General features: G+C 43.5%; 1 protein-coding gene across 1 annotated transcript in view; it reads left to right on the top strand.

Moving 5' to 3' along the window:
- Nucleotides 1–353: 353 nt before the first annotated feature.
- The window catches only part of OLFM3 (olfactomedin 3), a 624,029-nt gene continuing 596,944 nt past the window's right edge, over nt 354–27,438 (top strand). The window contains exon 1 of the mRNA XM_078659258.1: nt 354–620. Within this exon, the coding sequence (XP_078515384.1) occupies nt 558–620 (63 nt within the window). The 5' untranslated portion in view covers nt 354–557. The remainder of the gene's footprint in view (nt 621–27,438) is intronic.

The raw sequence follows: 27,438 nt of genomic DNA, 5'->3' as shown, positions 1-27,438 counted from the left end.
CGTAGAAGACACATTTTGTGAAAGTTGAAAGGATATTTTTAGGCGGCGCCCTTTTCCCTGTTTGTGAGGCGTTTCAGTCTGCCGCCCTTACTGGGATTCCCCTCATAAAGAGTTAATCGCGCTCTCACACCCACCCACGCTGTGTCTAGCGCTCCCAGTGTCTCGCAGGGGGAGACCCCACCGCCAGCCCTTGTGTGCTTAACACATCCCCTGGCCCCCCGCATCTCGCGTGTGATGTCACATCCGCTGTCCAGCGACGGCTCGTCTCCCACCACAGCCTTCCTCCCAGGTCTCTCTTCTCCCCGCTTCGTATCTGGGTGAAAACTTTTGCCGAGGTGAGCGGGCAGGCGCGGTTCAGCACCAGGGACAGCGCCCAGCCGCTCCTCCAGCCCTAGGATGCCAGCTCGGACGGGCTGCTGCTGCAGTGCCCACCCTGCCCTTCCCGTCAGTAGCCCCGGAGGCAGCAGAGAGTGAAGTTCCCAGCTCCCCGCGCCGAGGGAGGAGGATGGAGTAAATGAGGATCCGCTGGAGTGTAGTAGTACCAGACCGGCTTCAGTATGCAGGCGACCCCCAGAGCTATCAGCCTCCTGCTGCTGCTGGCTGCCCTGGACCCTTCACAGGTAGGCACGACAGCTCCGCAGCGCAACCATTTTTGTATTGCCTTGTGTGGCACGGAGTTAGCTTGCGGTTTCTATTAACCCTACCGCAATGTTAAAATAAAATAAATAAAAAGCGCCCCGGTAAAGCGGACTGCCTGCCCCTAGAACACAACAACAGGCTCTGCAGACACTGCGGCGCTCTCTGCTGTCAGTGTGTGGTCTTTTTTTTATTAGATTGGCATGCAAATGTGGTTACATTACCGGGCGGACAGTGTGGCGACCGCTCTCTGCACAGCAATCCTAGGCTGGCTTTATTGCACGGACCTGTCAGACTCTGTTGATCGATATCCCGGATGCAGGCTTCCAGCGGTCAGGCTGCAGGTGAGGCGGCCGCCTGCTGCGTACGTGTGGTGTACTTAGCACGGTACAGGGACTAAAAGGGTGGGCGAATTGTTTCCCCGTTTCAGAATCAATGGACAGCACCAACCTGCCACCGTAGGAGACCACGGCAATCAATCAGTTAAAGAAAGCGCGCCACCCATGGAGCGCAGTTCACTGCCTAGACAGAGGGGTTGGAGAATAACTCTGAATTGTGCCAATTGGTCACTTGGACCGAAACAGCACAAACACACCCTAGTGTGATTTTAAAGCCAGGGGTCTTCTGAGCTCCACCACTAACGTTTCTGGAGCCTGGGTAACAAAAATCGAATACATGCTGTCTGTTGTGTGCCACTTTTATCAGGTGAAAACTTTAAAAGCACTTACACTCAGTTCTTGGTGAATGTTTCGTTGATAAACTACTCTAATTTCAACACTCAGATACGACAATTCACGAGGACGAAAGGCGCATGGCCCACACATGTGCACCAGTGAGGAGAGGTTTACAATAACCCTGTCTGCCACACGGGCCTCCTTGTAGTCTTAGCATTAAAGATAGAATGTGCTGTTTGTCGTTATTGCATCATAAATAGGCTATACAATTCTTGCTGGAAAGGCTGTTGAACGTAAATGTTAAAAACTTGCAGCGCACCACCCCTGTATGCAAGACATATATGAATGGGATTTTACTCGTTCCTCTAGGAGCAGACATCATTTTGAAACACATATAATATGCATTTAGGTAATACCGTGCTGAACAGCTGAAGTGAAACATGCAAAACCTGTGCTCGTGTTGTTTTACAGAAAGTGTTCAGATGTGCCATTCAGAGAACCATATTGCTCAATATTTTAATGCAACCCGTTAGAAACATCCATGTGATTATCATTTGCTAAGACGCATACATCATCTGTCAGCTATCACACCCCTCTCTCTTATATATGTGTCACCTATGCACAACCACACACACACGTGATGTATATGCAGGTGCACCTAATTTAATGGAGCATTTTTATTACCATTGTTGAGGGTGGGCATTAACCACGGGGGTCGAAGCAGGAGTGGAGCATGTTGTCTTCCACCCCCAACAATGGTAAGACATAACATATGTATTTCCGCGCATCTGCATGCATGGTCTATGTCCTGTTACCTTTCAGTGTGTAGAAGTTATCAACGGTATTTAAACAGACCCTGGCCACATAAGGTTATATCCAAAACTGTGATAATAAATCGCGATTTGATATTTGCACTGTAATTTTGCCCAATTGAATGTACATTTGTTAGCATTCTGGTTTACCTGTTTCCAATAACATATTTAATTGGGCCCCATTTATTTTATTTTTATGTATACAAATGTAAAAATATGGGAATTTAGATGCAATCGGCATCTTTTTTCCCCCTGGTCAGTACTCTTTCCATATCAATGTATATATCTGATAATTCATTTTTTAGGCGGACCCATTTGGAAAGTGTTATAATGCTGTCATGGCGTAAGTCTGGCTGGCACGTCTGCTACCCTTCAACTCCGTATGTCCCTAGTGAGTCTCTTTGGCACAATCAGTCCATGGGATCTTGCCTTTCTTCATTGCTCCTAATGAAAAACAGCTATGTCCCAAGCTAAAGGTATGCCACAAACTGGCATTGCCAATTGAATGTGTGCCAACCTGCAGCTACACAAGAGTGAGGTGGATATGAGGGTGGGTGCTCTGCAGTGCTTGTGATTTCTGAAAGGACACTCTCTGCTCTCTGATAATCTGCTGTTTTAAGCCCACTTCATAGCACGTTTTTGGTCGTAATAGGAATGTCTGTCTACAAATATTTGGGTTTATGGTCTGAATTCCCAAACCGCCTTTCACTCAGGCAGGCACAGGAGTAGTTGAGTAGTTTTGCTGGAGTAGCCGAAGCCACCTCTGTCTCAAAGAGCGACATCGTATTGATGTCTAAAACCGTGTAGTAAAGCCTGCACTCTCCTCTCTAGCTCAATCACCATGACAGTAATAACAACAATAGAATCCAATGTAGGCTCTTAAACGCCGCCACCAGCTGTACCTTTAGCTTCAACTACAAGGATATTGCACAAAAAAACATTCTCCACACAGTTGGGATTGCTTAATCTTTATAACATTTGACCTTTTTTTCTTTATGTTTAGTAAGCTTTATTAGCAGCAAGATTGCAAAGAATACATACACACATTACCTGAGAAATACCAATTGGTGAGACTAATAACACTACAGCATAAGGGAAAATTGTTTGCAATCGACTTTTTTCCTTTCTAATTTCTGTATTTAAAATGTTCGGCGTCATTAAAATAACTTCACACCAGTTAACATTCTGCATCTGTTCATAGTAAAACAATAGTGTTTGTAATTGGCAGCTACATTTGGAATATTGTTTCAGTGGAGCAAAGCCAACATAAATCTGTATGGCGTGCACACATTTCTGTACAAAAATCAAGTCTATTTGTCACCATCCTGTGGTAAAAATGATTATTTGAAATTGAGTAATAATTTCATACCACTGTCACCAACTGATTAAACTGGAATTATTAACTTCTATATCTGTTCGATATTCAATACTTTATTGATGGACCATAGCATAGAAAAGCAGAAACATACGACTGTGTATTTATCTGTTGAATACCCTTTTTTGTTTACAAATCTCAAAAACGTTGAATTTCTGCCTTTTAAATAGATTTATTTGGCTTTCTAAGTGAATTTTATTGGCACAGGCATGTTTGGCCATAAAATCGTATACAGCTGTATGCATTTGTATTTCTCTGAAAGATGAATTTTAATGAACTTAATATCACAAACTTAAAAAAAGATAAGCAAGACCCGCCAAACGCCTATATCGACCCTCATGTATTCACAGGAGGCTACTTTTTGAACTTCCTGATAGCTGCTGCTAGGTGGCATTGCTGTGCTGTGTAACTAGGGAAACTAGGGATGCTTTCTCGGATCCCGTAAAAAAAAAACACAGACAGGCTGTCTACGCTAATATGTTTTTAATAAGCCAGGTTTGCGCAACTTGATATATTATCGTCACACACTGCAGCCCACATTAAAACCAGGCAAACAAATCAAGAGGCAATCGCACTGCACAGTGAATTTATGAGTTTAACTAATTGAAGAACCTATTACAAACCTATACACATGAAGACAAATATACACAGTGGGTGGACGATTGAACGTTTTCGGGTCTCTTTGGCTGGGATATGTACACATTTCAGACATAACAACAAACAAGCCTTTTCGTGTGAGGAAAAAGGTAAAAATAAAAGCAAAACCAATAACCCACAGAGCCGCCTATTTGATCCCTACTTTATTCGAGAAGTATCAGGGTGACTCACCAACAAGGATAAGTTGGAACCCACAAAAACTGAGGGGCATATTATCAAGGGATTTATCTCCGCTTTTTTGGCTTCCAAGCCAAGAAAGCGGAGATAAAATTATCTCCCTATTACCTAGCTGTCGCTAACACCAGTTAGCGACAGCTAGTAGGAGATAGCGACCATCTTGGGCCCCGCTTTGCATGTCAGAGAAATTTATCACTAATGACATGCAAAGTGGGCATGCCAAGATAGTCGCTAACATCGCTATCTTCTATTACCAACTTATGGAGATATTCGCGCTAACTCCAAAAGCTAACACCTGCCCTGAGCAGTTCTTAGCCATGTTATCCAAAGGGAGGTGGATAACATGGCTAAGAGCATTCGCTCGGTAATGCATGAATATCGCTGACTTCACAGCAATATTCATGCATTTCGGCCGATTTTTATCGTTTCAGAGATAAACCTTGCTAATAGCAAGGTTTATCTGCGATAAAAATCGTCGCAGCTCGGCGATACATTTTTATCGCTAACCAAGCAATAGCGATAATTATCGCTATTGCTTGGTAATATGCCCCTGAGTCTTTAGAGGTCAAAGAAAGGTAGACGAGCAATTAGTTCAGAGGTGGAGAATTCATAGGAGTCAGCAAGCCTATCCCCAGGAGAATTGGATATTTAGCAGGTATGAAACCAAAGAACATTAGTGAAAGGTAGGTAGAAGTAGCAGGTACAGTGCTCAGTTTAATCTGGTTTGAGATATCCTGCAGTAAGTACCCTTTCAATTCTTTGTGCATTTTCTGCCTCTCTGGGCCTCTTCACCGTAGCTTGAATCTTTAGGTGCAGCTGTAAGAAGATACGTCTGGACACACCCACTCCACGTAGGATACTCAAACTTAGAGCACAACATTTGGAGATGGCAGATTCATTTAGGCAGAATCCACATAGATTAATGTATGGTGTAAGTGGGTTGGGATAATGCTTCCAAACGTCTGGAATACCTCACAACTATTATCCTTAACACCATGATTCCTATAGGGTGCTAAAGAAACCCACTTGGCACACCCGAGCGCTAAAAGTAGTCCAGGACACTATAGATCTTAAGAGGAAAGGCATACTCGATTTCCTGAAAAATAGAATGGTGTTCATTTCTTGTATTGTCTCAGAAAACAAAATGTACCGTTTGGTTTTCAACACATTTACCCCTGCTCAATCAATCAATCAATCAGGTCATTTATAGAGCGCACTACTCACCCGTAGGGTCTCAAGGCGCTGGGTGGGGGGGGGGGGGGTGCCGTTACTGCTCGAACAGCCAGGTCTTGAGCTTCTTCCTGAAGGAGAGGTGGTCTTGGGTCAGGCGCAGGTCGGTCGGCAGTGAGTTCCAGGTCTTGGCGGCCAGGTAGGAGAAGGACCTTCCTCCTGTTGTCGCTCTTCGGATGCGGGGGACGGCGGCGAGGGCGAGGCTGGTTGATCTGAGGAGGCGCTTGGGAGTGTAGAAGTTGATCCGGTTGTTGAGGTAGCTCGGGCCTTGGTCGTGTAGGGCTTTGTGTGCGTGGGTGAGGAGCCGGAAGGTGATTCTCTTGTTGATCGGGAGCCAGTGCAGATCTCTCAGGTGTCCGGAGATGTGGCTGCGACGGGGGATGTCGAGGATGAGTCTGGCCGAGGCGTTCTGGATCCGCTGTAGTCTCTTCTGGAGCTTGGCGGTTGTTCCGGCGTAGAGGGCGTTGCCGTAGTCCAGTCGGCTGGTGACGAGGGCTTGGGTGACCGTCTGCCTTGTCTCGATGGGGATCCACCGGAAGATCTTCCGTAGCATGCGCAGGATGTTGAAGCAAGACGAGGAGACGGCGTTTACTTGTCTGGTCATGGAGAGGGAGGAGTCCAGGATGAAGCCTAGGTTGCGTGCGTGGTCCGTCGGTTTGGGTGCGGTGCCCAGAGCGGGGGGCCACCAGGAGTCGTCCCAGGCGGAGGGCGAGGAGCCCAGGATGAGGACCTCCGTCTTGTCCGAGTTCAGTTTCAGGCGGCTGGTCGTCATCCATTCGGCTACATTTCTCATCCCTTCGTGCAGGTTGGCTCTGGCGGGGTCGTTGGTCAGGGAGAGGATCAGCTGGGTGTCGTCGGCGTAGGAGATTATGTTGAGGTTGTGTTGGCGTGCGATGGCCGCGAGGGGGCTCATGTAGACGTTGAAGAGGGTGGGGCTCAGTGACGATCCTTGAGGGACGCCGCAGATGACTTCGGTGGCCTCTGACTTGTACGGTGGTAGGCGGACTCTCTGTGTTCTTCCGTCGAGGAAGGAGGTGATCCATTCCAGTGCCTTGTCCTGGATTCCGATGTTGCCGAGGCGCTGTACTAGGGTGCGGTGGCAGACAGTGTCGAAAGCCGCGGAGAGGTCCAGGAGGATGAGGGCCGCTGTTTCTCCGTTGTCCATCAGAGTTCGAATGTCATCGGTGGCAGCGATGAGGGCCGTCTCGGTGCTGTGGTTCGCTCGGAAGCCCGACTGTGAGGGGTCGAGGGATCCATTCGTCTCGAGGAAGGCGGCCAGCTGTTTGTTGACGGTCTTCTCGATGACTTTGGCCGGGAACGGGAGGAGCGAGATGGGACGGTAGTTCTTGAGGTCGGTGGGGTCTGCTGTGGGTTTCTTGAGAAGAGCGCTGAGTTCGGCGTGCTTCCAGCTCTCAGGGAAGGTGGCGGTGTCGAAGGAGGTGTTGATGATGTCCCGCAGGTGGGGTGCGATGACAGCGTCGGCCTTGTTGAAGACGTGGTGAGGACAGGGGTCAGTCGGAGATCCGGAATGGATGGAGTTCATTGTGCGGATGGTGTCTTCAGTGCTGCTCTGTCCAGGTACATTGTAGGTAGCTGTAGAAGGTGTGCCATACAAGTTGACATTTGGAGGAGTATTCTAGACTGACAGAATGGTTTATGGATGATGATGAGATGTCTATTATGAAATAGCTAGGGTCCCTTATCAGTTATTCTGTGGCATGCCTGCTTCTCAATAGAAGGGGAGTGACCTCTTCATCATGGCAGTCCAGTCCAAAAGGAGCTGTCTGAGTAGAGCTGCTAGCTTACTCCCACTTTGCTAATGACTACAGACACCTCCAGATGCCTTTCTGCCTCGTTGGTGAGATTTAACTAAAGCCTTTATGCACAGCAAGCCAGGGATGGAACACTGAAACATGCCCTCTCCACTTATTGAGAAGCCCTGACAAATAAAACAAGTAATGTTTGAGGACATTTTCTTTGTGTGTGTATATTGGGTGTTGAGCGCATAAACCGTGTCAGACAGCTAAAGCTGTCTGTAGCCAGACATAAAGCATGCCACCCAGAAACCGCTGACATTTTTCAACCTTGTTAGTTGTTTTCCTCAAGATTTATCTTTTGTCTGTCGGCACGTTTTAAAATATGCTTTTTATTTCTATAGCCTTGGGTTTTCAATAGAGACAGAAGTCTGATGCCTACCATACACAAGCGAGTCCCAGCTGTGGAGAGAAAGACAGGCCATTCATTTTCCAAGGCATTTCTAACTTACCAGAAATGTAATGCAGGCTTTTCAGAAATTCAATATATCTATGCAACCTCATTATTGTTCAGTAGAAATTCTGTCACCATCAGAAAATGGTGCTGCTGAATTTTGTAAATGCTTCTGAATGATTCAGCATCCATGTTTATTTCTTTTCTATCAAATGTCAGAACCAGTACAGAATGGACTCAGTAGCTTCTTCAGAGGACGTGTTATACTTAGACTAAAACGCCCTTTACTCATAAAATACTTCATTGTGTAGCTCAAAGTTTGGAGGCTTCTAATATGGTCCTAATAACTAATATATAGATACTCACAACCGATGCTGGTTCTAAGAAGCGAGACGTTTGCTTCCTTGTAAGAGCCCATTATAGCAGACACAGAGGCTTGCACAGCATTGGTTATAAAATACATTTGGAACAACAATCATAATCTTTCTAAAGGCACAACTTCCATGGTTAACACTGGTCTTCAGGAATAGCATGCCACTTGCAGAATATATCCTGCATGCTGCGTAATTCAAATTATGCATCTCTACTTAGTTTATTAGTAAATACAAATGCCAACTGTTTATATGTTATGGATATTTTTAAGAGTGCAATTTTTAATAGTGTCTGGTGTGGTCTCCACTCAGATAGACTCCCACATGCTGTATACTCATCCTTTAATCACAATAATGCTGATTATCTACAATTCAATTTCAAACGTAGTTTCTCTTCAAGTTAGGGGTGTTTTGGATTAATAACAAAGGCTGCTGTGGACTAATGAGAACTATAAGGGCCTTAAAAACCATCGGCGGGTAGCCTGGTATTTCTTCGGGTATTTTGAGGGCTGTCCTCTGCTTCCCCAGTAGAGTGCCACCAGCCTCATTTAGAAATCCCCACTAGCCTGGTGAGGAACTCTCTGTTGTAAAGGAAGCTGCCGTATGGAAGTTTGGCATGTGGTCACCATGTTTAAAATGCCCACTTAGCCAATGTTGTTTGTTTAGATAAATCAAATTCCCAAATGAGGATTCTGTTTTCTCCAAGCATAAAGTAAATGGTCTCATAGCACAGAAGTATTTTCCATGTGTGTGTGTGAATGTGTTGTCTAACATTTCCTCTGCCCAGGAAAATGAATGGAAGTAATCTAGGGGTTGTCAACCATCACTGTGACCCAGCTATACTGTGCAGATGTACTGCTGAATTAGGAGATGCTACTGCCCAAGCCACTATAGCTCTGCTAATAGTAAGTTTTGTGTAATCATCGAGGCTGCCGTACACAAGAGGTTTGCAATACGAGGGCCTGGGTTGGGGATGCATCATGCAGCGGTGGGTCTGATGAGGCTGTGGGTTGTGCGGTCAATGCAGTGTTCTTGCACTGGAAGAATCCTCACAGCAGAGGCGATGCACCGGTTCTTGCTTGGGTTTGCGCGGCACAGCAGAGGTGAAGCATCAGTTCTGCTGAATCCACAGATGGGCTGGCAGAGCACCTTTGGGGCCATTTCCAAGGGTCCAGGACTGGGGTGGCACCACTTGGCAGAAAAGGACTCTGAGTTTCAGAGTCCAGGTGCTGGGGATAGGAGACTAGCCCTTGGAGTCACTCTAGTGGTACTGAGTTCAGGTAACAGGCTCAGTCCTTCTCACTCAGGCAGGAGGGTAGCAGGCCTGCTCAGCAAGTTTCAGTCTTTAAAGGCAGCAACCCAGCAGAATGGCATACCTTTCAGCAGCACAGCAGTCCCTTTTCTTGGCACACATCCAAAAGTGTAATGAAGAGTTGGAGTCTGAGGTTCAATATTTACACCTGAGGTCTTCTTTGAAGAGGAAGAAGATGTTAGAGTTTTCCCTTTGAACTGCACTAATTTCCTGCCTACCCTGACCAGGCTCTAAACTGACTACAGAGAGTAGGCAATCCTTTGTGTGAAGGCAGGACACAGCCTATTCAGGTGTAAGTGGAGCTGTGCTTAACTCTGCCCTCCCATGCTCAAGTAACTGCTCATCCAGGCCCACCAAAGCTCTCTATTCTGTTTGGAAAGCGCCTCCAGGTAGAGGGTGCTACTATGGTTTACACACAATTAGACAGGACCCAATCATTGGTATGGCATGAACCTATCAGGTGATTTCACCAAGGGACCACCTGGTGTAAGATAATGTGATAGGTATGTGCCCAAGGTAAGTATATAAAATCCTAGGGTAATGAAATCCCAAATTCTGGATTGGCGTTGTGGATACAGGAAGTAGAATACTGTATTCATATAGTATTTTCTATCAATCAATCAATCAAAAAGTCTTTATTGCGATTATTCATCTTAAAAGACAGGACAGACAATTCATTACAACAGGTTACAACCATAAATACACCATAAATTGAGCAAGAATCTAAATTTACGAATATATCTACAAAGTTAATTAATGAATCCATATATTTACAATTTAAAATCAAGTCATAAAAAAGGAATAAATGTGTAGCACGCACATAGACTTAAGACACATCACGGTTAAAAGGCCATTAAAAAATGCCCAACGCCACACACTAAATTCAAGGACCAAACATTGAGCTAATATGGCTATTTCACCCCCCCCCCCATTTTTCTCCCGTAATACCCAAACGCAACTCAGGAACTTAGCAACTCCTATTACTGCGATGTCGACTAGACCAAATTTCAGTATTCTCTTTGTGACAATCGCAGAGCTGGTTCCCAGGGACCGGCATACTGATTTCAACCAGATACTTCTTGGTTTTTGGTAGGACAGGCAAACAAATAAGATATGATCAATATTTTCTATATGATCATGACAAAATGGGCACTTATTACTGATATCCCGGTTCCATTTACTTGTTAGCCAACGAAGGGGTAATGTCCCTACCCTGAACTGATAGTAAAGCTTACGATCTTGAGGCTTCGTTATGAGGCCCCAGTAGCTTTCCAAAAGGGGTTCATCTTTTATCTCAAGGTAGTCCATCGACAGGGATGAGCTGATATGGGAGGAAAATCTCCTAACTTTAATCAGCTCCCAATATGCTGCTCTATAAGATTTTTTTGAAGGAAATTCTGCAGTCTCTGGGCTATCCCAAAGTTCCCTCATCCCCATATTGATCAGCAAAGATTTAATTCCGATCAACCATGGGATCCTATATGAGCGCCCTAATCCTCTTACTTCCAACAGTGCCCTAGACTAAAGGTGGAGCTCCGGAGTAATCCAGAGGTGCCTCCAGAATGCCAGCGGCCTATATCGTGCAGCGTCCTCAATTGTATGACAGCTAAGGTCAAGGAGCAATGGGATACGACGGGATGATTGGGGCAACCCCACAAGCGATCTCATAAATTTGTTCTGAGCAGTGGACAATGGGGTTAAGTTACAAAACCCCCAAATTTCAGCATCGTATAGAATAGCAGGGGTGATTTTCGTTGAGTAGATTTTAACAACAGGGGCTATGGGCTTAGTTAGCGACAACCTATGCTCCTTAATCAGTGCTCCAGCTAACTGGGCGTGTTTCAGCGCTAAGATCTTAACTTGAGGGTTCCAACTCAACTTGTAGCCAAAAGTGACCCCTAAGTGGGTAAAAACATTGGTCTGCTCCAGGAGTTCGCCTCCCATGGACATTCACGCTTTGACAGGCATAGACCCATGAAGCACCATAAACTTTGTTTTCCCTACATTAAGCACAAGCTCATGTTCGCGGCAAAACACCTCAAAACGAGACAGTGCCAACTGCAAACCCTGTCTCGTCTTGGATAATAACAAGGTGTCATCCGCGAACATGAGCAAGGGCACTTTCAGTCCAGCTAACATTGGCGCATCCGTTGGGTTGGTGTACAAAATACTGCACCACCCCATTAATAAATAAAGCGAACAGGGTGGGCGCCAGCACACACCCTTGTCGAACACCTTTTCTTACCTCAAACTTTTCAGTGACCTCACCTGGTTTACCCCAGCGAACCTGGGGATAGGTATATTCGTGGAGTTTAACCAAGAAGGAGACTATCTCTTTTGGCATCCCTATTTTCAATAGAACTTCCCACAATTTTGCCCTTGGGACAAGGTCAAAAACGGATTTTAAGTCCACAAATGCCGCAAAGAGCATACCCCCCACCCAAAAAAGACCTCCTTCCAATAAATACAAACGAATCTAAAGGCTTGGTCAAGGGTCCCTATATGAGACCGGAACCCTGCCTGCAGGGGTGTTAAAATGTCAGCATCAGTCATCCAACCCTGTATCCTACCCAGTAACAATCGTGCAGCAATCTTTTGCACTGCATCGATTAAGCTGATGGGTCTGTAATTGGCCGAAGCAGAGCGATCACCCTTCTTGTAGATCGGTATAATCTCTGCTCCGAACCAAGATACAGAAATGGGTGCTCCACCAGCTATTGTATTGACTAGAATTTTGAGGTAAGGGACCCAAAGATCGTAATCCTGCTTGAATAGATCTGCCGGAATACAATCTGGCCCCGGTGCCTTACCACACGGGATGGACTTCAACACTGACTGAACCTCTCTATCAGTAAACACCAAAGGGTCTTCAGCCTTAATAAGCGTTGCTACCCCGATACTATCCGGGCTTGTTTAGAACTGTGCTTCAAAAAAGACTCCCCATTGCTGAGGGTCAACATGATTATTCAGGGTTTTTGACTGCTGCCCATTCCCCCATTTAAGTAGATCCCAAAATTGGATCATATTTCTACCCTTACATGCATGTAACAAATCTTTCCAATAATCCTCTTCCCAGCCTCTCTTAGCTTGTCTTAAGGCTAATTTATATGTTGCTCTACACAGCTTAATATTGCTATGGGATCTAGATTTTATAGCTTCCACCAAAGCTTTATGGGCTAATCTGCACGTGTTATTGTACCACATGTTGGCTTCAGCAAACCAATCTTTTTAGATGGCTTTGCATTTATAAAAAACCTTTTCAGCCCACTAAAAAGATCATTATGGATCCCCAATAAATTGGTATTTAGCGCCTCCTGGGGGTCACATTCGGACAGTTTCATTAGAGACCCTGTTACTAAGGTCCTTATCTCCGCCACATTCCTTTCGTCTGTAGCTACCCGTACCCACCGAACCCTTCTTAGATAATTAGTAACGGTTAACAAGTTGGGACAGGTATCACCTTCCATCTGTAAGGGACTAGAGAAGCTACTATCATCAATTTTAAGGACCAAGGGGTTATGATCACTTTCAGGTCGACATTGTACTTCCATATCTATAACTGCAGACCAAAGCTCCACATTCACAAGGATATAATCAATGCGGCTTTTAGACCTACCATTATCAAAAGTGACCGCACCCTTACTGTCAGACTTTGTCCTACCATTAACTGCCCTCAGACCACTTTCAAGACACAACCCCTTCACTTGAAGTGCAGCCTCAGTCCATTTTCTAATAGGCTGGAGATCCAGGTTGGGGACCCCCAGAGAGCATGAACATCTTCACTAAGCCTTCCGTCTTCCGAATCTATTGGTTCAAAACAGGTATTAAAATCACCAGCGATAATCAAATTACCATTGACAACCTCTTGTGACAAGTGACTTTCTAGAGTCGTAATGACGGGAGAGCTCCTTCCACCAGGTTGTCCCCTTGCGTATACATTATAAAGACTTATATCAAGGCCACTCTTTGAACTCACCCTTATGACCATAAAGTCTGGGCTATCAATAAAAACTTTGTCCACCCTTAGCCCCTCAAATTGCCTTACCCAACAGGTCAGGCCACCCACCGAGCTGCCCCTGTGTCCCCTTGTTGCTGGTTTGAAGAAATTTAAGTAGCCATCATGAAAAGCTCCTTCCATGGACCATGTCTCTTGAAAGACCCATAAATCTGAACACTCTATATATGAGGACCAATCCACAGATGATAGTTTAGATTCCAGACCCGCTATATTCCAGGAGGAGATAGTCAGTCATGCCTTGTTGCACTAGGACCACCGCTCCCAGTGAGGGTCCCAACCTCGCTTATACTAATTTCTGATGCTGGTAAATGGCATAAAATAGGGGATCTAGGGGGAAATTGGACCTCAGAAACAGCTTGGACAGTACACCCTACACTTGAGAGAGACTTGGCACCCATCTTCTTATCCCAGTTACCTAAACCCCACTGTACATTACCATTCATTTCCAGTCAATCAATGTCTTTAACTGATGAAAATACCTCAAAGCGATTGTTGATCTGAATGGGGAAGTTCGACCAATTGTGGTTCTCATGGGGTACCCGGTAGTCCATATTTCTAGGCGGCATATGCTGATTATAAAAGAATCCAAGGGGGAGTAATCTAATCCCATCTGCAATAGAGGGAAAATGTCCGGGCATCTCAAAAATATAACGAACCAGTGGGGGTGACCTAAAGCTCAGTACCACACAATCGCCCGGCATTGATTTAGATGAATGTCTGACCTATTTAATGCGTCGGACCATTTTAAATTCATGGAATAAATCAAAACCAATGCCTGTCTTCTTGCTCAAGAAGTGAAGTGCCTTGTTTTTAAGTGTGGACCAATGCTCTTGAGTTCCCGGAGAGAGGGGAGGCACATTCGCAAGGATAACCGTATATGGTGCTGCTTCTGGTGGGAGGTGAAGATTAGGTGTCCTATCTAAACCCCTTTCAATACCAGGCTCATCCAACCTCCTATTTCCTTCAGCCCTAACTTGCAGCAACTGTGGGGCGGAGAGGACATTACTAACACTAGTTAGGGGTGGACACACTACCCTCCCTACTGGTTGTACCCGGTCCACAGTTATCTGAGCATTCACCGTATTTCCCTGCTGTTACTTGTGTATTTCCCCCAAGCTGATAGGTTGGACCCCCCCCATTTGCCTGTGTGATAGGTTGTACAGGGTTCCTTTGAGACAAAAGAGCTAGGGATTCTTCGATCTTGTTAAGCCTAGCGTCAACTGAGTCTAGTCTTATCATAATAGGGTCCATAAAGGCAGCTAGTTGTTCGCTTAGTAGGGAGCGCAGATCTCCTTGATTCAACTGGGCATTAGTGCAAACCGTGGGGATAGAATCTGAGGTATTACCACTTGAATTACCAAAAACAAAGACCCCACTTGATTCACTAATACCAGGCAATGGGTTTTGTTTGTTTGTACCACGACCTTTCCTTTTTTTTGTTGGTGGTTCTGCGCCAGTACCTCCCAAGGCCTTCTTCCCTCTTGTCTTCACCATAACAGGGCTCCTTACACTGCGCTGAAGTTGCGGGGAGCCCTGGGTCGGAGTAATTGACAACACACATGATACCCTAGGTGATATTAGGTCACTTGCGGAATCTACTTCAGTATTAGACTGCAGAAGGGGTATCTGAGCACTAGGCAGGGAGCCTCACTGGATGGAAAGGGTTCTAGCGAAAGCCTGCGCTCAGTTGCCTGAATCTCATGTATTAAAACAGATTTGGCTCTATTTAAAAAGGCGTCCAAAGTACTCACCACCCTGTCCCCAACTTTCCTTTTACTCATGGCAATGAGTTATCTAAAATAACCGCACAAAAGCAGCCCCCAGTGACCTTCAAGGCTAAGAGACCAACAATAAATAAACGCTTACTGTATGTGGAAAGTTAAATGTCAGTGGCGTGGCCCTGCCCGGCCTCTTCCGGCCTCTGACGGGCACAGGCCGGGCCCGACTTTGGCCCGGGCTTCGCCCGCGAGCGTCCCGCGCTGCGGGAAGCGCAGCGCTGTGTTAAGCACCTCCGGGCACTTGCGGTGACGTCCTCAATGTGCGCGGCCCCAGGCACACTGGGAGATGTAGTCCTTATGTGGCTGGAGTGGCGGTAGATTCGGGGCACTATGGCGGGAACCGCAGCAGTACAGCAGAGCCCCCAGCAGCAATCAGGTAGGGGCAACCAGGATGAAAGAAGTATAGTATTTTCATCTTTAGTGGAATGCAAGTGAACAGAAAAAAAGCTGCCACGTGTTTTGCCCAAATAGCCAGCGGCCAAGGGATTTTTCAAGGTAAGCTACAACAGCTTCCGAATGTACAATCTAGAGTTGTAACATCATTCATTAGGTATCTGAGACATCCCAGAGCGGGATGCGTAGAGCAGGCTCTGCGATCCAGTCGCATCTATTCTGTTGGCTGTCTAGGAGGGATGCAGAAAGACAAATTGCCAACTAAGACAAGTCATGTGACCCAGAGACAGCCTGCAAGCACTATATTGTTAAGGCAGGGAAATGCCAACTTTCTAAAAGTTTAAAGAAACAAAGGTACCTGGCTGCCATTTTTAACATGCTGTTATTTATTTCAGCAGACTAAGGGCCAATATATGTAGTCTTTGGACCTGGCTTAATCATTTCGCCATGATTAACATATTCAGAAAACACTTTTTAAAACATTTAAATTATGCCTGAGACATTCAAAGATACATTATTGAGTACAAAGTAAAATTGCAAATATACATTAAACAGATAGTTGTGAAAAAATGAAGGAAAATGGTGAAACGTGAATTTCAATGCATTACAATCATATGTGAAAAATTAAACCAGTATGTCTTTAACGCACTAAATCAAACAATGAGCACTCTCATAAATCCCCGTAGTTAGCTTCTTCTGGAGAGATGCTCTCCATGGGGGAAGAAATTAATGTCTATAGGGATCAATCATTATGCGAAATCCCTCTCCAGAATCTGTAGTCAATTAAATTAAACACCCCCATGGATGAGAGGAAATGCCGACGCATTTCCAATACCTGTTGCACTTGAGGGATTTTCGTCAGGGCAGCCGCATGGTGTAATATGAAATTTGAGAAGCGGTTTTCCTAACTGCGTAGTGAATTTTCTTCAATGTACCATTTAGAAATAGTGTTGGTCTTTTTGAAGGACTGTGAGTCCGTTTGAGTAGAAAAAAGAAAGTGAGTGAGCCTCCTTATTCCACTATGGACTTGGTGAAGCGTGAATTGCCTTTATTCAAGTTTCAGGTTTGTTTAGAAAACTTGTATTTTGGGTTGCATTTATTCCTGATTACAGGAGCTGATCGGTGCAGTCACGTTCAGCATTTGGAATGTAGTTACTTCTCTGTGGCGGGCTCCCACTGTTAAAAATGGCAGCCAGGTACCTTTTATTTCTTTAAACTTCAGCACGTCCCACCAGGCCACCCGTACGGATGTAACCGCCCATTTGATACTCAACTTTCTAAAAGAGGCATTTTCAAAGTTTCAACCAAAAATCCAACTGCACCATAAAATAAGTTTTTTTTAAAATTAAGATTCCCAAGACACCAAACATGAACTGTTTACATGTTCCCATTTGGAAGTTACAGCTTATGACATGTAATGAGGTAACTCCAATGTTATCATATGGGAGAGTTAGTCCTTTAGTTGTGAAAAACTAATTTAAGAGTTTTTCACTAGCAGGACATATAAAACTTAAAATTACATGTACTGCTTTTAAAATATATCACGGCCTGTGGACTGTTTAGGGTCCACTCTAAGGGTGAATTATATGTATTAAAAAGTCAGGTTTGAGCCTGGCAAAAGGTTTGTTTTTCCTGGTCGAAATGGTAGTTTAAAACTGCCCACGCAGGCTGGAATGGCATGCCTGAGATAGATTTACAAGGCTACTTCATTGGGTGGCACACCAAGTGTTGCAGGCCCACTAGTAGCATTTAATTTACAAGCTCTGGGTATAAATAGTACCAATATACTAGGAACTTATAAGTAAATTAAAAATGCCAATTTGGGATAAGCCAATGTTACCATGGTTTAAGGAGTGACCACACGCACTTTAGTACTGGTTAGCAAGGCCAACAAAAAAGCAGCAATGAGTAAGGCAAAAAGTTTAGAGGAGGACCAGTTCCACTCATTCTCAGTTCTTTGATATTGGCAGACTGCTAGTGCTATTCACAAAACTCATTTTACGCAACATTTCAGCCCCTGTAATGTAGTCAATTGCTGATTGTCTTTTTTTTTGTCTTGCTAGAGATAGAATGATGTATTGTCCTTTGCCTCACCCTTTAGGTCGAATGAGGGGTTTGGTGGAGTATTATCACTCTTTAATGAATTTGTCATTCTTGAGATTGCAATTTATTACTATTAACAGTTTGGGTATGTTTTCATGGTGTGGATTGAGATGTGGACATAGGGGGACTTTACTTTTTAAATTTGTGGGACTCACACCAAAGACTTTCTGTTGGTGAACCTTATAGTCCAGAGTACATCGGGGCACATCTAGGGTGGTACAACTAGGATAGAACATTTGCCTGCAATCATCCCATAAAGAGTGGCAGAGGGATTTGAGCACAGCCAATATTCTGATGGACCTGCCTTCAATAATACTAGGTTTAGTAAGATGCTTTTAAATTCTCTAAATCTCGGTGCTCACCTGGAATTTTTATTTTCGTTTTTTGTACATAAATTTCAAGCGTACAAATAACCCATTGTACTATGATATATAATTATCTGAATTTTGTTCGTGCATGGGCGTTTAAGAAGTATCGTCAGGTCCATACACTATGGTGTTGTGCGGCTCTGTGAGTTCAATTGAAATGTATAATTTGTGTGGAAAAACAATTCTCCTAAAATACTCCAATAGCACTTAAATAAAAAAAGCCAACATGCTGTTAAATAAAATTATGCCAAGCACACGTTTTGCTGTCAGAAATTGCTCTATTTGACTATTTTCCTGCCAAATTAAATGTTAACAAAGTCGTTTCTTTTTTTTAAGCTTTTGCTTGGACAATAACATGTTCCTTTAAGATTTAATCTCAAAGGAATAAAAAAAAAATACATTGACCAGATATTCTCAACCGTTTTTCTCCCACGACTTTAAAATCAAAGAGGACTGAGAATTAGTAATTCTATTCTTCGGTGCGCAATATTGTTACTTTTAATTGGCTGTGCAGCGCTATATTTTATTTTTTTGCTTCAAGTTATACAGTAGAATGAAATATTTCCCTGAAAGCCCATTTTACTTCAGTCTCGTGAACATTAGCGCAGACAAAGGAATGTCTTGTCAAATAAAAGCATCGGTTTTTTAAAACGTTATGGAACCGTTTTAGTGTTTGATGAGCGATGCTTCAAAACCCCGGTCCCCTATGGTTTGTTTGAGACTAAGTGACATTTTATGTTGTTCAAGCCAAAATATTGTATTCCACGGTATACTGCAATATAGATGGATATTTAGGAATACCCGGCACTACTAGCTTGCTTGGGTTGAGCTAATAGGTCATCAGAGTTTGTGCTCTTGTTGATTTATTGACTGTCTTTCATGTACTTATAGTGGAAACACGTTTTACAGATTGCACTGAAAATAAAACTCCATGCAGTACGTTCTTTGTGGAACAAATGTCTGTAGTATAACACATTATGTTCTGAGGTAGTACAGAAGGAGAAATGATTTATTTTATCTCGGATCCACCTGCTCTTCTACCTCAGACACATTATGTTGTCTTCTCATAATTGTTATCATTTACTTGATAACGTGTGTAGTTATATCTAATAGGAAAGGGCAATTGTGCAGCATGTTAGTTTTCCAACAACATGGTTTTCTGGCGCATGCTACTGTAAATACTTAGGGCCTCATTTAACAGGCCCCTATCAGCACTTTTGTGCCGCCCGAGTGTCAATTGTTTGACGCTCCGTTGGCTAAATGTGTCGCAGCATATCTATGAGGCCACGCAAAGTCACTTTGCTTGTCTTTACATGGCTTTGTAAATATGTGTCCTTTCATTCAGGACACTGCGTGAAAGGGGCGTTCCATGGGTGTTGCTGCGGGTGTTCCCACTCAACATCCATGGAATATGAAGCATTACCAGATGTGTGAGGAATTGTAAACCTGGGAATAAATCAGATTGTAACGCAACCCCTGGGGTGGTGTTAGCAAGGTATAATGAGGAGGAATATCCCTATGTCTCCTCTTCTTTTCCTCTTTCCATCTCTGCTGCAATCTGCAGCCGCATAGAAAGAGGAAAACACCTCTTCACATCACCGAGGAAGTTTCTTGGCACTGAGCAGGTGTGAGTCCTAGCACACCTAGGGCCTAGAAGAACTATTCAAAAGCCAGGTCTTCAGCTTCTTCTGGAATTTAAAAAGTAAGGAAAAAGCTCTTATGTTTTGCAGTTGGTCGCTTCACGCTTTGGGGGCAATGTCAGAGAAGGTCCTTCTGCAAGATCCAGCTTTCCCCTATGAGTGGGACTTGTGTAAGTAGGAGTCTAGACAAGTGGAAGTGTCTGGAAGGCTTGGGAAAGCAGATGTGGTTGTTGAGGTATGCTGGGCCATTGCCAGATAGTGCCTTGAAACTTTGGGTGATGAGTTTCAATTGTACTTGGTTGTGAATGGGTAGCCAGTGAAGCTGATTTGGGTATGGTGTGATGTAAGTGCAGCATGGGAGGTGAGAGTAATTCTGGCCACAGAGTTCTGAATGGTCTGCAGTCTTCTTGTGAGTTTTTTGTTGATCCTGGCATAGTCCAGCTTACTTGCGACCAGGGTTTGTGTGACAGTTTTCCAGGTTCTGATTGGGAGCTATTTAAAAATCTTCCTCATAGTATGAAAGCATGATGTAGTGATATCATTGACTTGGGTAGTCATGTTGAGTTTGCTGTTGATGATGATCCCAAGGTTCTTGGCATAGGTTGTTGGAGGTGGGTGTCAGTCTTTGCTCTGTTAGTAATGAGGTGGAATCCAACAGTAATGTGCTCTTTCTGAAGATCACAATTTTTAGATGCAAGAGTATGAGGGCTTGAACAGCAGTTATTTTCTGGATGAGTTTGATCTTATTTAGAAGAGCAACCCGGTACCAGATGGTATTGTTTTTCCTTTTTTGGCAATGTGTTCCTTGAGGGTGAGGTTAATGTCCAGGGTGACAACAAGTAACTTTGCTTTCAGTAAAAGTTGGGGTTTAAAGTTGTCGAGGCTCATGTCATTGAGCCAGGTTTGTACTATATCTTGTTTGTTGCTCTTGGGAAATAACTGGAAGTCTGGATTGGTTAGCCTGAGCTTGAGATAGGCGCTGTAAATCCAGGTCTGTAAGATATGCAAGCAGTGTTTGAGGAATTGGATGTCTGAAGCAGAGGAGACTATTAAGCAGAGTTATGTATCATCTGCATATTGTTAAATCTTGATGCTGTTATCTGTGAGCATAGTACCAAGTCACTCCATAGAAATGTTAAAGATGACAGGATACAGTATATAACCCTGGAGATTCAACAGGTGATAGGACTCTTTTGTGACTTGGCTGTTTACACGTGAACATGCTAGAGTTGGTTGCAAAGGTAGGAGGAGAACGAGTGACATACTTTGCCAGAGAATCTCATTCAAGACACCACAGCTGTTGTAGATGTGTGGTTTAAATTAAATTCTCACTACTTCACATGCTAAATGTTGCTGATGGGTTCTAGCAGGATGGAGGTCTGGAAGTGTATCGATAAGTGGTAGCACGTATAATCTCCCTCGGCTGAGCCTGAACATCCTGCCAATGAACTTTCCCGTTTCCATGAGGATTTTCTGGAGATAGTTGCCTGGCGTTAGTTTCTGTCTCCTGTGCTTAGGAGCATCCTAAGGGAGGAACTGGAGTTCTCTTTGCCAGAAAATGTTGGTGATCTTGATGCATTATTTGGCACCTACAGCCTTGCTTAGCCAGATGGTATGCTGAATAACAAGGTAGTTTGAGTTTTTTTGAGTTGTGAATGGAAAGACTTTGATTACTTTTGCTTCCCTTATTTCCTAACTTGCAAATATCCTGTGACAAAACCATGCACCAACAGAGCCCATCAACAAACATGCCTCCTATCATGTTCCAGCTGTTGCTGTTGTTGATTCCGGTGTATCTGCTGTTGGGCCAAGAAGGAAAAGAAGCATGACATCTGTCTCTTGAAAGACTGAAGTAGTTTCTTGAATTACATTGACAGCTTCAGTAAATCATACAGCCGGTGTTCAAACAAACTAGCACCCATGAATGGGGCGGTCATAAAGAAGGACTTTGGGAGACATCAAATGTCCAAGGAAACATCCAAATAAGCCTGTGGCAAAAGGTGTAAGCCTCAGTAGTTGAAACATCTGCACAAAGACCCTTGATGCTTGTCAGGCAGAATCTCCATGATCCCCAACATCTCCCTGGAACTCCACATAGTGTTTGGAAGTGTTTACAAAGTGCTTGTCCGACATAAATAACATCTGTATCAGTCTGCAATGAAAAATTGTAGGACGTCTAAGCCTGTTTCTGATGCCGTCTGTCTATTTGTCCACTGGGTCAGTCATTAGCTGCTACAGTTGAAGACATTCTGGCAATTAGGGAATTGAACTTGTGGGACAAATTCTCTTCACAAGATATTTGCAAGCCAGATAATGAGGCAAGACAGATTAATCAATATCTTTCCACATCTGGCTTTGCAGGACTGTATATTCCAAAGAACTCTTTTAGGCCACCAGCATTATGTGACTAATAGAATTCCAGTTTCTCCCCAAAGAGCTGCACTAAGTCTTGCATCTGAGCTCCTGAAAAAATGTATTCCTTGTGCGGCTCTGGCTTCATCTCATCAACATATCATAAGACACCCAATCCTGGTGAGGTTGTTTAGCATCCTCCCAAACACAGGAGGCAGAATCTACAAGTGAATCAACTCTCTCCTGGTAATCCTCATATAAAAGTTAAAGTTCTTTAGCATGACGTCCAGGTGACACTGATGGGATATCATACATTCCAAACACAAGGAGATGATGGGCCGAGTGGTGAAACTTTTCAGACACTCACCCTAGTCACAAATCTGTGTTGAATCCATCATCGTTCTTTAGCTCACTTTGCCACCCAGTTCAGACCCAGCTATATGCAAAAAAATCTTGACCCTGTTCCTCATGGGAACAGTCCAGCCCGTACTGCCAAGCCAGTACTCCCCTGGACAGGAAACAAGCATCCTGGGACCAGTTTCGGGGTAACACCCCTCATCAGCCAGGCTAGCTTGAATCTAGTGACCAAGTAAGCAAGGAACCCACATCTGTGCATACCCTGCAAACTTAAGGCAAAATAAGGAGATAATGGATGGAGCGGTGACACTTTTCAGACACTCATCTCCAGTCACAGAACTGAGATGAAACCATTAGTTCACTCACCACCCCAGTTCAGACCCATCTATATGCAAATCAGCCTTAACCCTGTTCCTCCTGGGAACAGTCAAGCCAGAACAGCCAAGCCAGGTCTTCCCTGGACTGGAAACAAGCATCCTGGGACCGGTTTGGGGGTTACACCCCTTATCAGCCAGGCTAGCTTGAATCCAGTGGTAAACTGAGTAAGGGACCCAGGTCTAGGTACACCCTGTCAACTTAAGGCAAACAAAGCAAGCATCATACATTCCACCACTTGTCCTTGCACTTTCAGACCTTCATCTTGCCAGAACCCATTAGTGACATTTGATTCTGCAAAGAAGAGAGAATTGAATTTAAAGTACGTACGTGTCTGCAACAGCTGCCGTGACCCTGCACCCGTGTGACTGATAAACCACGATCACAGAGCCAGGAAGAACACCCATATACAATCGTTCAAAAGGGCTCACAAGAATCACATCATCAAAGAAGCAGACAGGGGAGGAGAATTTGGCTTAGCCATGTCTCACCATGGCCAGATCCCTTCCCCAGCAAACAGTTCCTCACAATAAGTATCGCAGAAAGACAAGGCTTACTGGATTGACTCTGGGAGCAATGGTTCCCTTCACATGACCATTATATAAAGGGAAAACAACATGTGTGGGACAATGCAACCTTAACAAATAATGTAATGTTTCCTAAAGAGCTTATACAATCAATATTTATCTGGGATCAAATAATGGGTAATGAGGTTACCAGGATCTAGACTAAGGCAGGAAAAATCAAGTTGTTCTGTACTTTGCCACTGGGATTTAGAGGCAGAAGGTGCATAAAAGTATAAAGTAGTCTCTGCCCAGGATTGTGAAAGAAGCACAATCTTTAGTTTACTTAGTTTGGGTTTGTGGCAATAGTATTGCCTTCCTCGCAGGTGAGACCGTCCATTTAGCATCTTAAGTAATTTGGTGAGAATGACCTAAAGACATACAAACCATGACAAGTTCAACGTGGTACAGATGAATTGCACGGTCCTTTTTAAAGTTATAGAGCACCTACCTTAATCTTAAAGGCCAGAATAAACTTTGAAGACCCACAATATTGCTAAAGAGGACTACTGTATATGTATTGTATTTTATATAACAATTTTACCACAATTTGACCCAACCCCACAAGCATTAGTAAATACATTGTCATGCTGAGTACCTGTTGTAAAAGCAGTTGATGAAACCTATTTATGATCTACTCCCTTTCATTTGAAACGCTTAGAAAATGGTTAAAGGTTTTCAATGTATTTATTCAAAAAGGACCCTTTTTATTGTTGTTTTTTTAATATTTTTGTTTGTATTAGACATATTTGTTGTTCAACATTGTCATGGATTAGCGTGCCTCCAAATATTTTTTTTTCACATTTTCGTTTACTGAATTTAATTGGACACTATAGCTCTACCTACACTACTGATGAGTCAGTCAAGGTTGTAGGACACAACCTTGCCCACCTTAACCACGTGGTCTTTACAACAACTGTGTCTTTACCACACATGCCTTTACCACGCATACCTTTACAACTAATTTTGTTCTAAAGGCATGATTGGTAAAGGTAAATATGTGGTAAAGATCCCACCTCAGCCCCCCTGCCCTATGCCCTAAAATTTCCTGTGTTGTAATCTACTTACCCCAGCCCTATGAATCTCCCCACCCACTACCCTGAGCCATAAAACCTGGCCCCTAGCCCCCAAAAAAATTCCTTGACCCCAGTACCCCTTCCCTGGGCCCTAGAAACTGCCCAGCCCTGAAAACTGCCCCTTCCCCCACTGCCTGAGCCCTGAAATTCGCCCCTGGCCAAAAATATCACTACCCAAGCCCCCACTCTGAGCCAGCCCCCATCACTAAATCCTACCCCCACCTACCCCCAGACCAAGCCTCACTTACCAAGCTGCGTCCTGGTCCTTCTTCCTGGCGCGATCCTTCCGGTTCCTCTCCCCACCCATCTTCTCAGACAGCTAGAACAGTGACTGCCTTAGCCACGCATGTGCATGGTTAAGACATATGCGTGGATAAGCCAAGTGGTGTTCCACTTGCCAGGAAGCAACACTATAAAGGCCGTTTCACAGTTGTCAAGGATACTTTCAAGGACTCTTTGATTTGCCTTTTAACCCCTTCGGCGCTGATGACAAAGCCAGCTCGTCATCAACGTTACCTGCGCTGCGCGGATGACGAGCTGGCTTTGTCATAAACAAGCCTTTTTTTTTATTTTAGCGCACAGCGGGAAAAACGCGGTAGCGCGGTAGGGGTTAAAAGTCATCGTGACTAGGAGATGGGAGGTTATACGGGTGGACCCAATCAAATAATATAAATGGGAACAAACGTTTTTGTAGAGTTTGGTGCCATATGAAGCACAAGTCAACATGCTGAATGCTTAGTATTTATCGCAGAAATCTGAAGTAAAATAAATATCCTTACATTTCAACTGTTGTGGTACGTATTGATAATTTGTTTAAATAGGAATGAATATAACTATATTGCATTAAGGAGTGGAAACAATTTATAGAGGGAGACAAGAGGGTGTTCGTTCAAATCTAAAGAACACACACTTTTTTCATGCAAAATAAAACAGACTTTTCTCAACTTAAGAAGTGCAAAGTTGAGTTTTTGTAACACAACCATAATTCCTTCAAATAATATTAATACAACCAGTAGTTATCAAAGTTTTCTGCAAGTGGAATTTAATAATAAAATTGGGATTTGTGCTCCCCTTTTAAGTTGTTCTGAGAAAAAATAGCTCATTAGCATTGTTTCAGCATTAAAAGTCACAAGGAAATCATTTTAACATTAACGTGTAAAACAATGCCAAGCCAATTTGTGGCAGGCATTCGCAAGAAAATATTGGCAAGTTGCTAAGAAAAATTGCACAAGTCCATAAACATAGGAAAGCACCAAATTCCATGAACTAGGCCAATAACCAGAATCCTAGCGCACCAACAAACAAAAGAGTGTAAATATGAGTCCCGCAGTGATCTTGAGAAACAACAGAGCATTACTTTGCCATTACTTATGTTCACCGTGAATGGATACCTTTTTATTCAGATTATATGCGCATCGATACAGCACAGGGGCACACTTTGATTGGATGTGGGAGCTGTGTCGGAAACCATGCGTAAGCCCCAAATTATGCAGATACCATTTACTGAGATTTCTTTTGCTGGAGGGAAATGAGGAAAATGTTGGTTATTGTTAATGTTGATTTTGTTCTTTTCTCTTTCTGGGAATTATTAACAAGCCCCTTGATCCGTTTGTAAGTGACATTTTCCCATATTAAAAGTGACGTACTGGCGGCGCATGGGCAAGTCTTGCTGGAGAATTTGATACCGCAAGCGCTCGAAACTGTACTTCACCATAACTAGAGTTCTCTTTCATCTTATAAGCCATGAAAACATGACTTGCTTTTGTTTTCACCATCACCAAAATTATTCACAGGTATTTCTATGAAACATACTGTGGAGGGATGATTACTCAGTTTTACATCATAATTTGTCCCGTTCTATTAAAGAGGCATTCATTCAATTGTGTTTTATATTCCATGTTTCTTGCATCACAAAAGCACATTCCACACAATTTTTGCTAATTTGCAGAAGCATATGTGTCCAGATGTACAAACAAAGCGGAGTATTTAATAGTTAGGTGCCAAAGCGTGTCGAGAAGCCAAGAAGGCTAACAACACGCTCTGTCACTTTAGAGATGCAGGGCTGCACCATATTTACAAGAATATGGTGCAGCCCTGTGTTCCCCCCTGAGCGGGCAATACATTTAGCTGCATAGTGCCAATGCATGCACCCTTGCACCATAGTAATTGTACACAAAAAATACTTAGGTAACTATATCTTTAGTCAAAATAGAGACATCCAAAACACAAATACAAAACCGAAAACCAAAACCAAAGTAATGAATAGATATTGATAATTTTATTGTATCAAAAAGGAAAATGATATATAAATATACGTTTCAATCTATGTATAATTCAGTTAAAAATTGATGATTGTTCAATACTATGAAAAAATATGGACCTTTCAAACATTCATACTATCTCACTCATCCTTCTATGCTTTTTTATTTTTTTAAAACTTTTTATATATAATACAGTGTTTCAGTATTGCACATATTTTTAAGGTTTATATTCCACACTGAGAATGATTCTTCTGTTTTTCATCAAATAACAAATTTGTACACTTCACAAATATGCAATTTCCTTGTTAGCATTTCAAAATTTGAAATGTATATAGGTTAATTCCTCTTATTCATCATGGCTAATTATTCCCATCTCCTCATCTCCTACGTGTGTTTCGGCTAGGCAGCCTTCATCAGGAAGCCATGTGTTATGAATAGAACCTGAGAATAGAGGATGATTCAAACTGATGGATATTCTCTTGTGGAGTACAGTTATATTATAAGCACTGAGCAAGCAGATCAGATGGCGGTACAGTATTGTACAATAAAGCTCTGAGTGTGCAAATAAATCCGACTGTTCTATCTTGGTATATTCTCTAGGTAAGTAAAATGCAGCATCTAAAACTCCACAGTGATGGTGGCTGTCCCGTGGACAAAAATCCCTAAAATGCAAGGAATATACCAACGATTTCCCTCTATAAT

Source organism: Lissotriton helveticus, chromosome 1_1 (genome assembly GCF_964261635.1).
Source record: "Lissotriton helveticus chromosome 1_1, aLisHel1.1, whole genome shotgun sequence".
Taxonomy (NCBI): Eukaryota; Metazoa; Chordata; class Amphibia; order Caudata; family Salamandridae; genus Lissotriton; species Lissotriton helveticus.
Note: the sequence above shows the minus strand (reverse complement) of the source record. Positions and strands in the feature narration are given on the sequence as shown.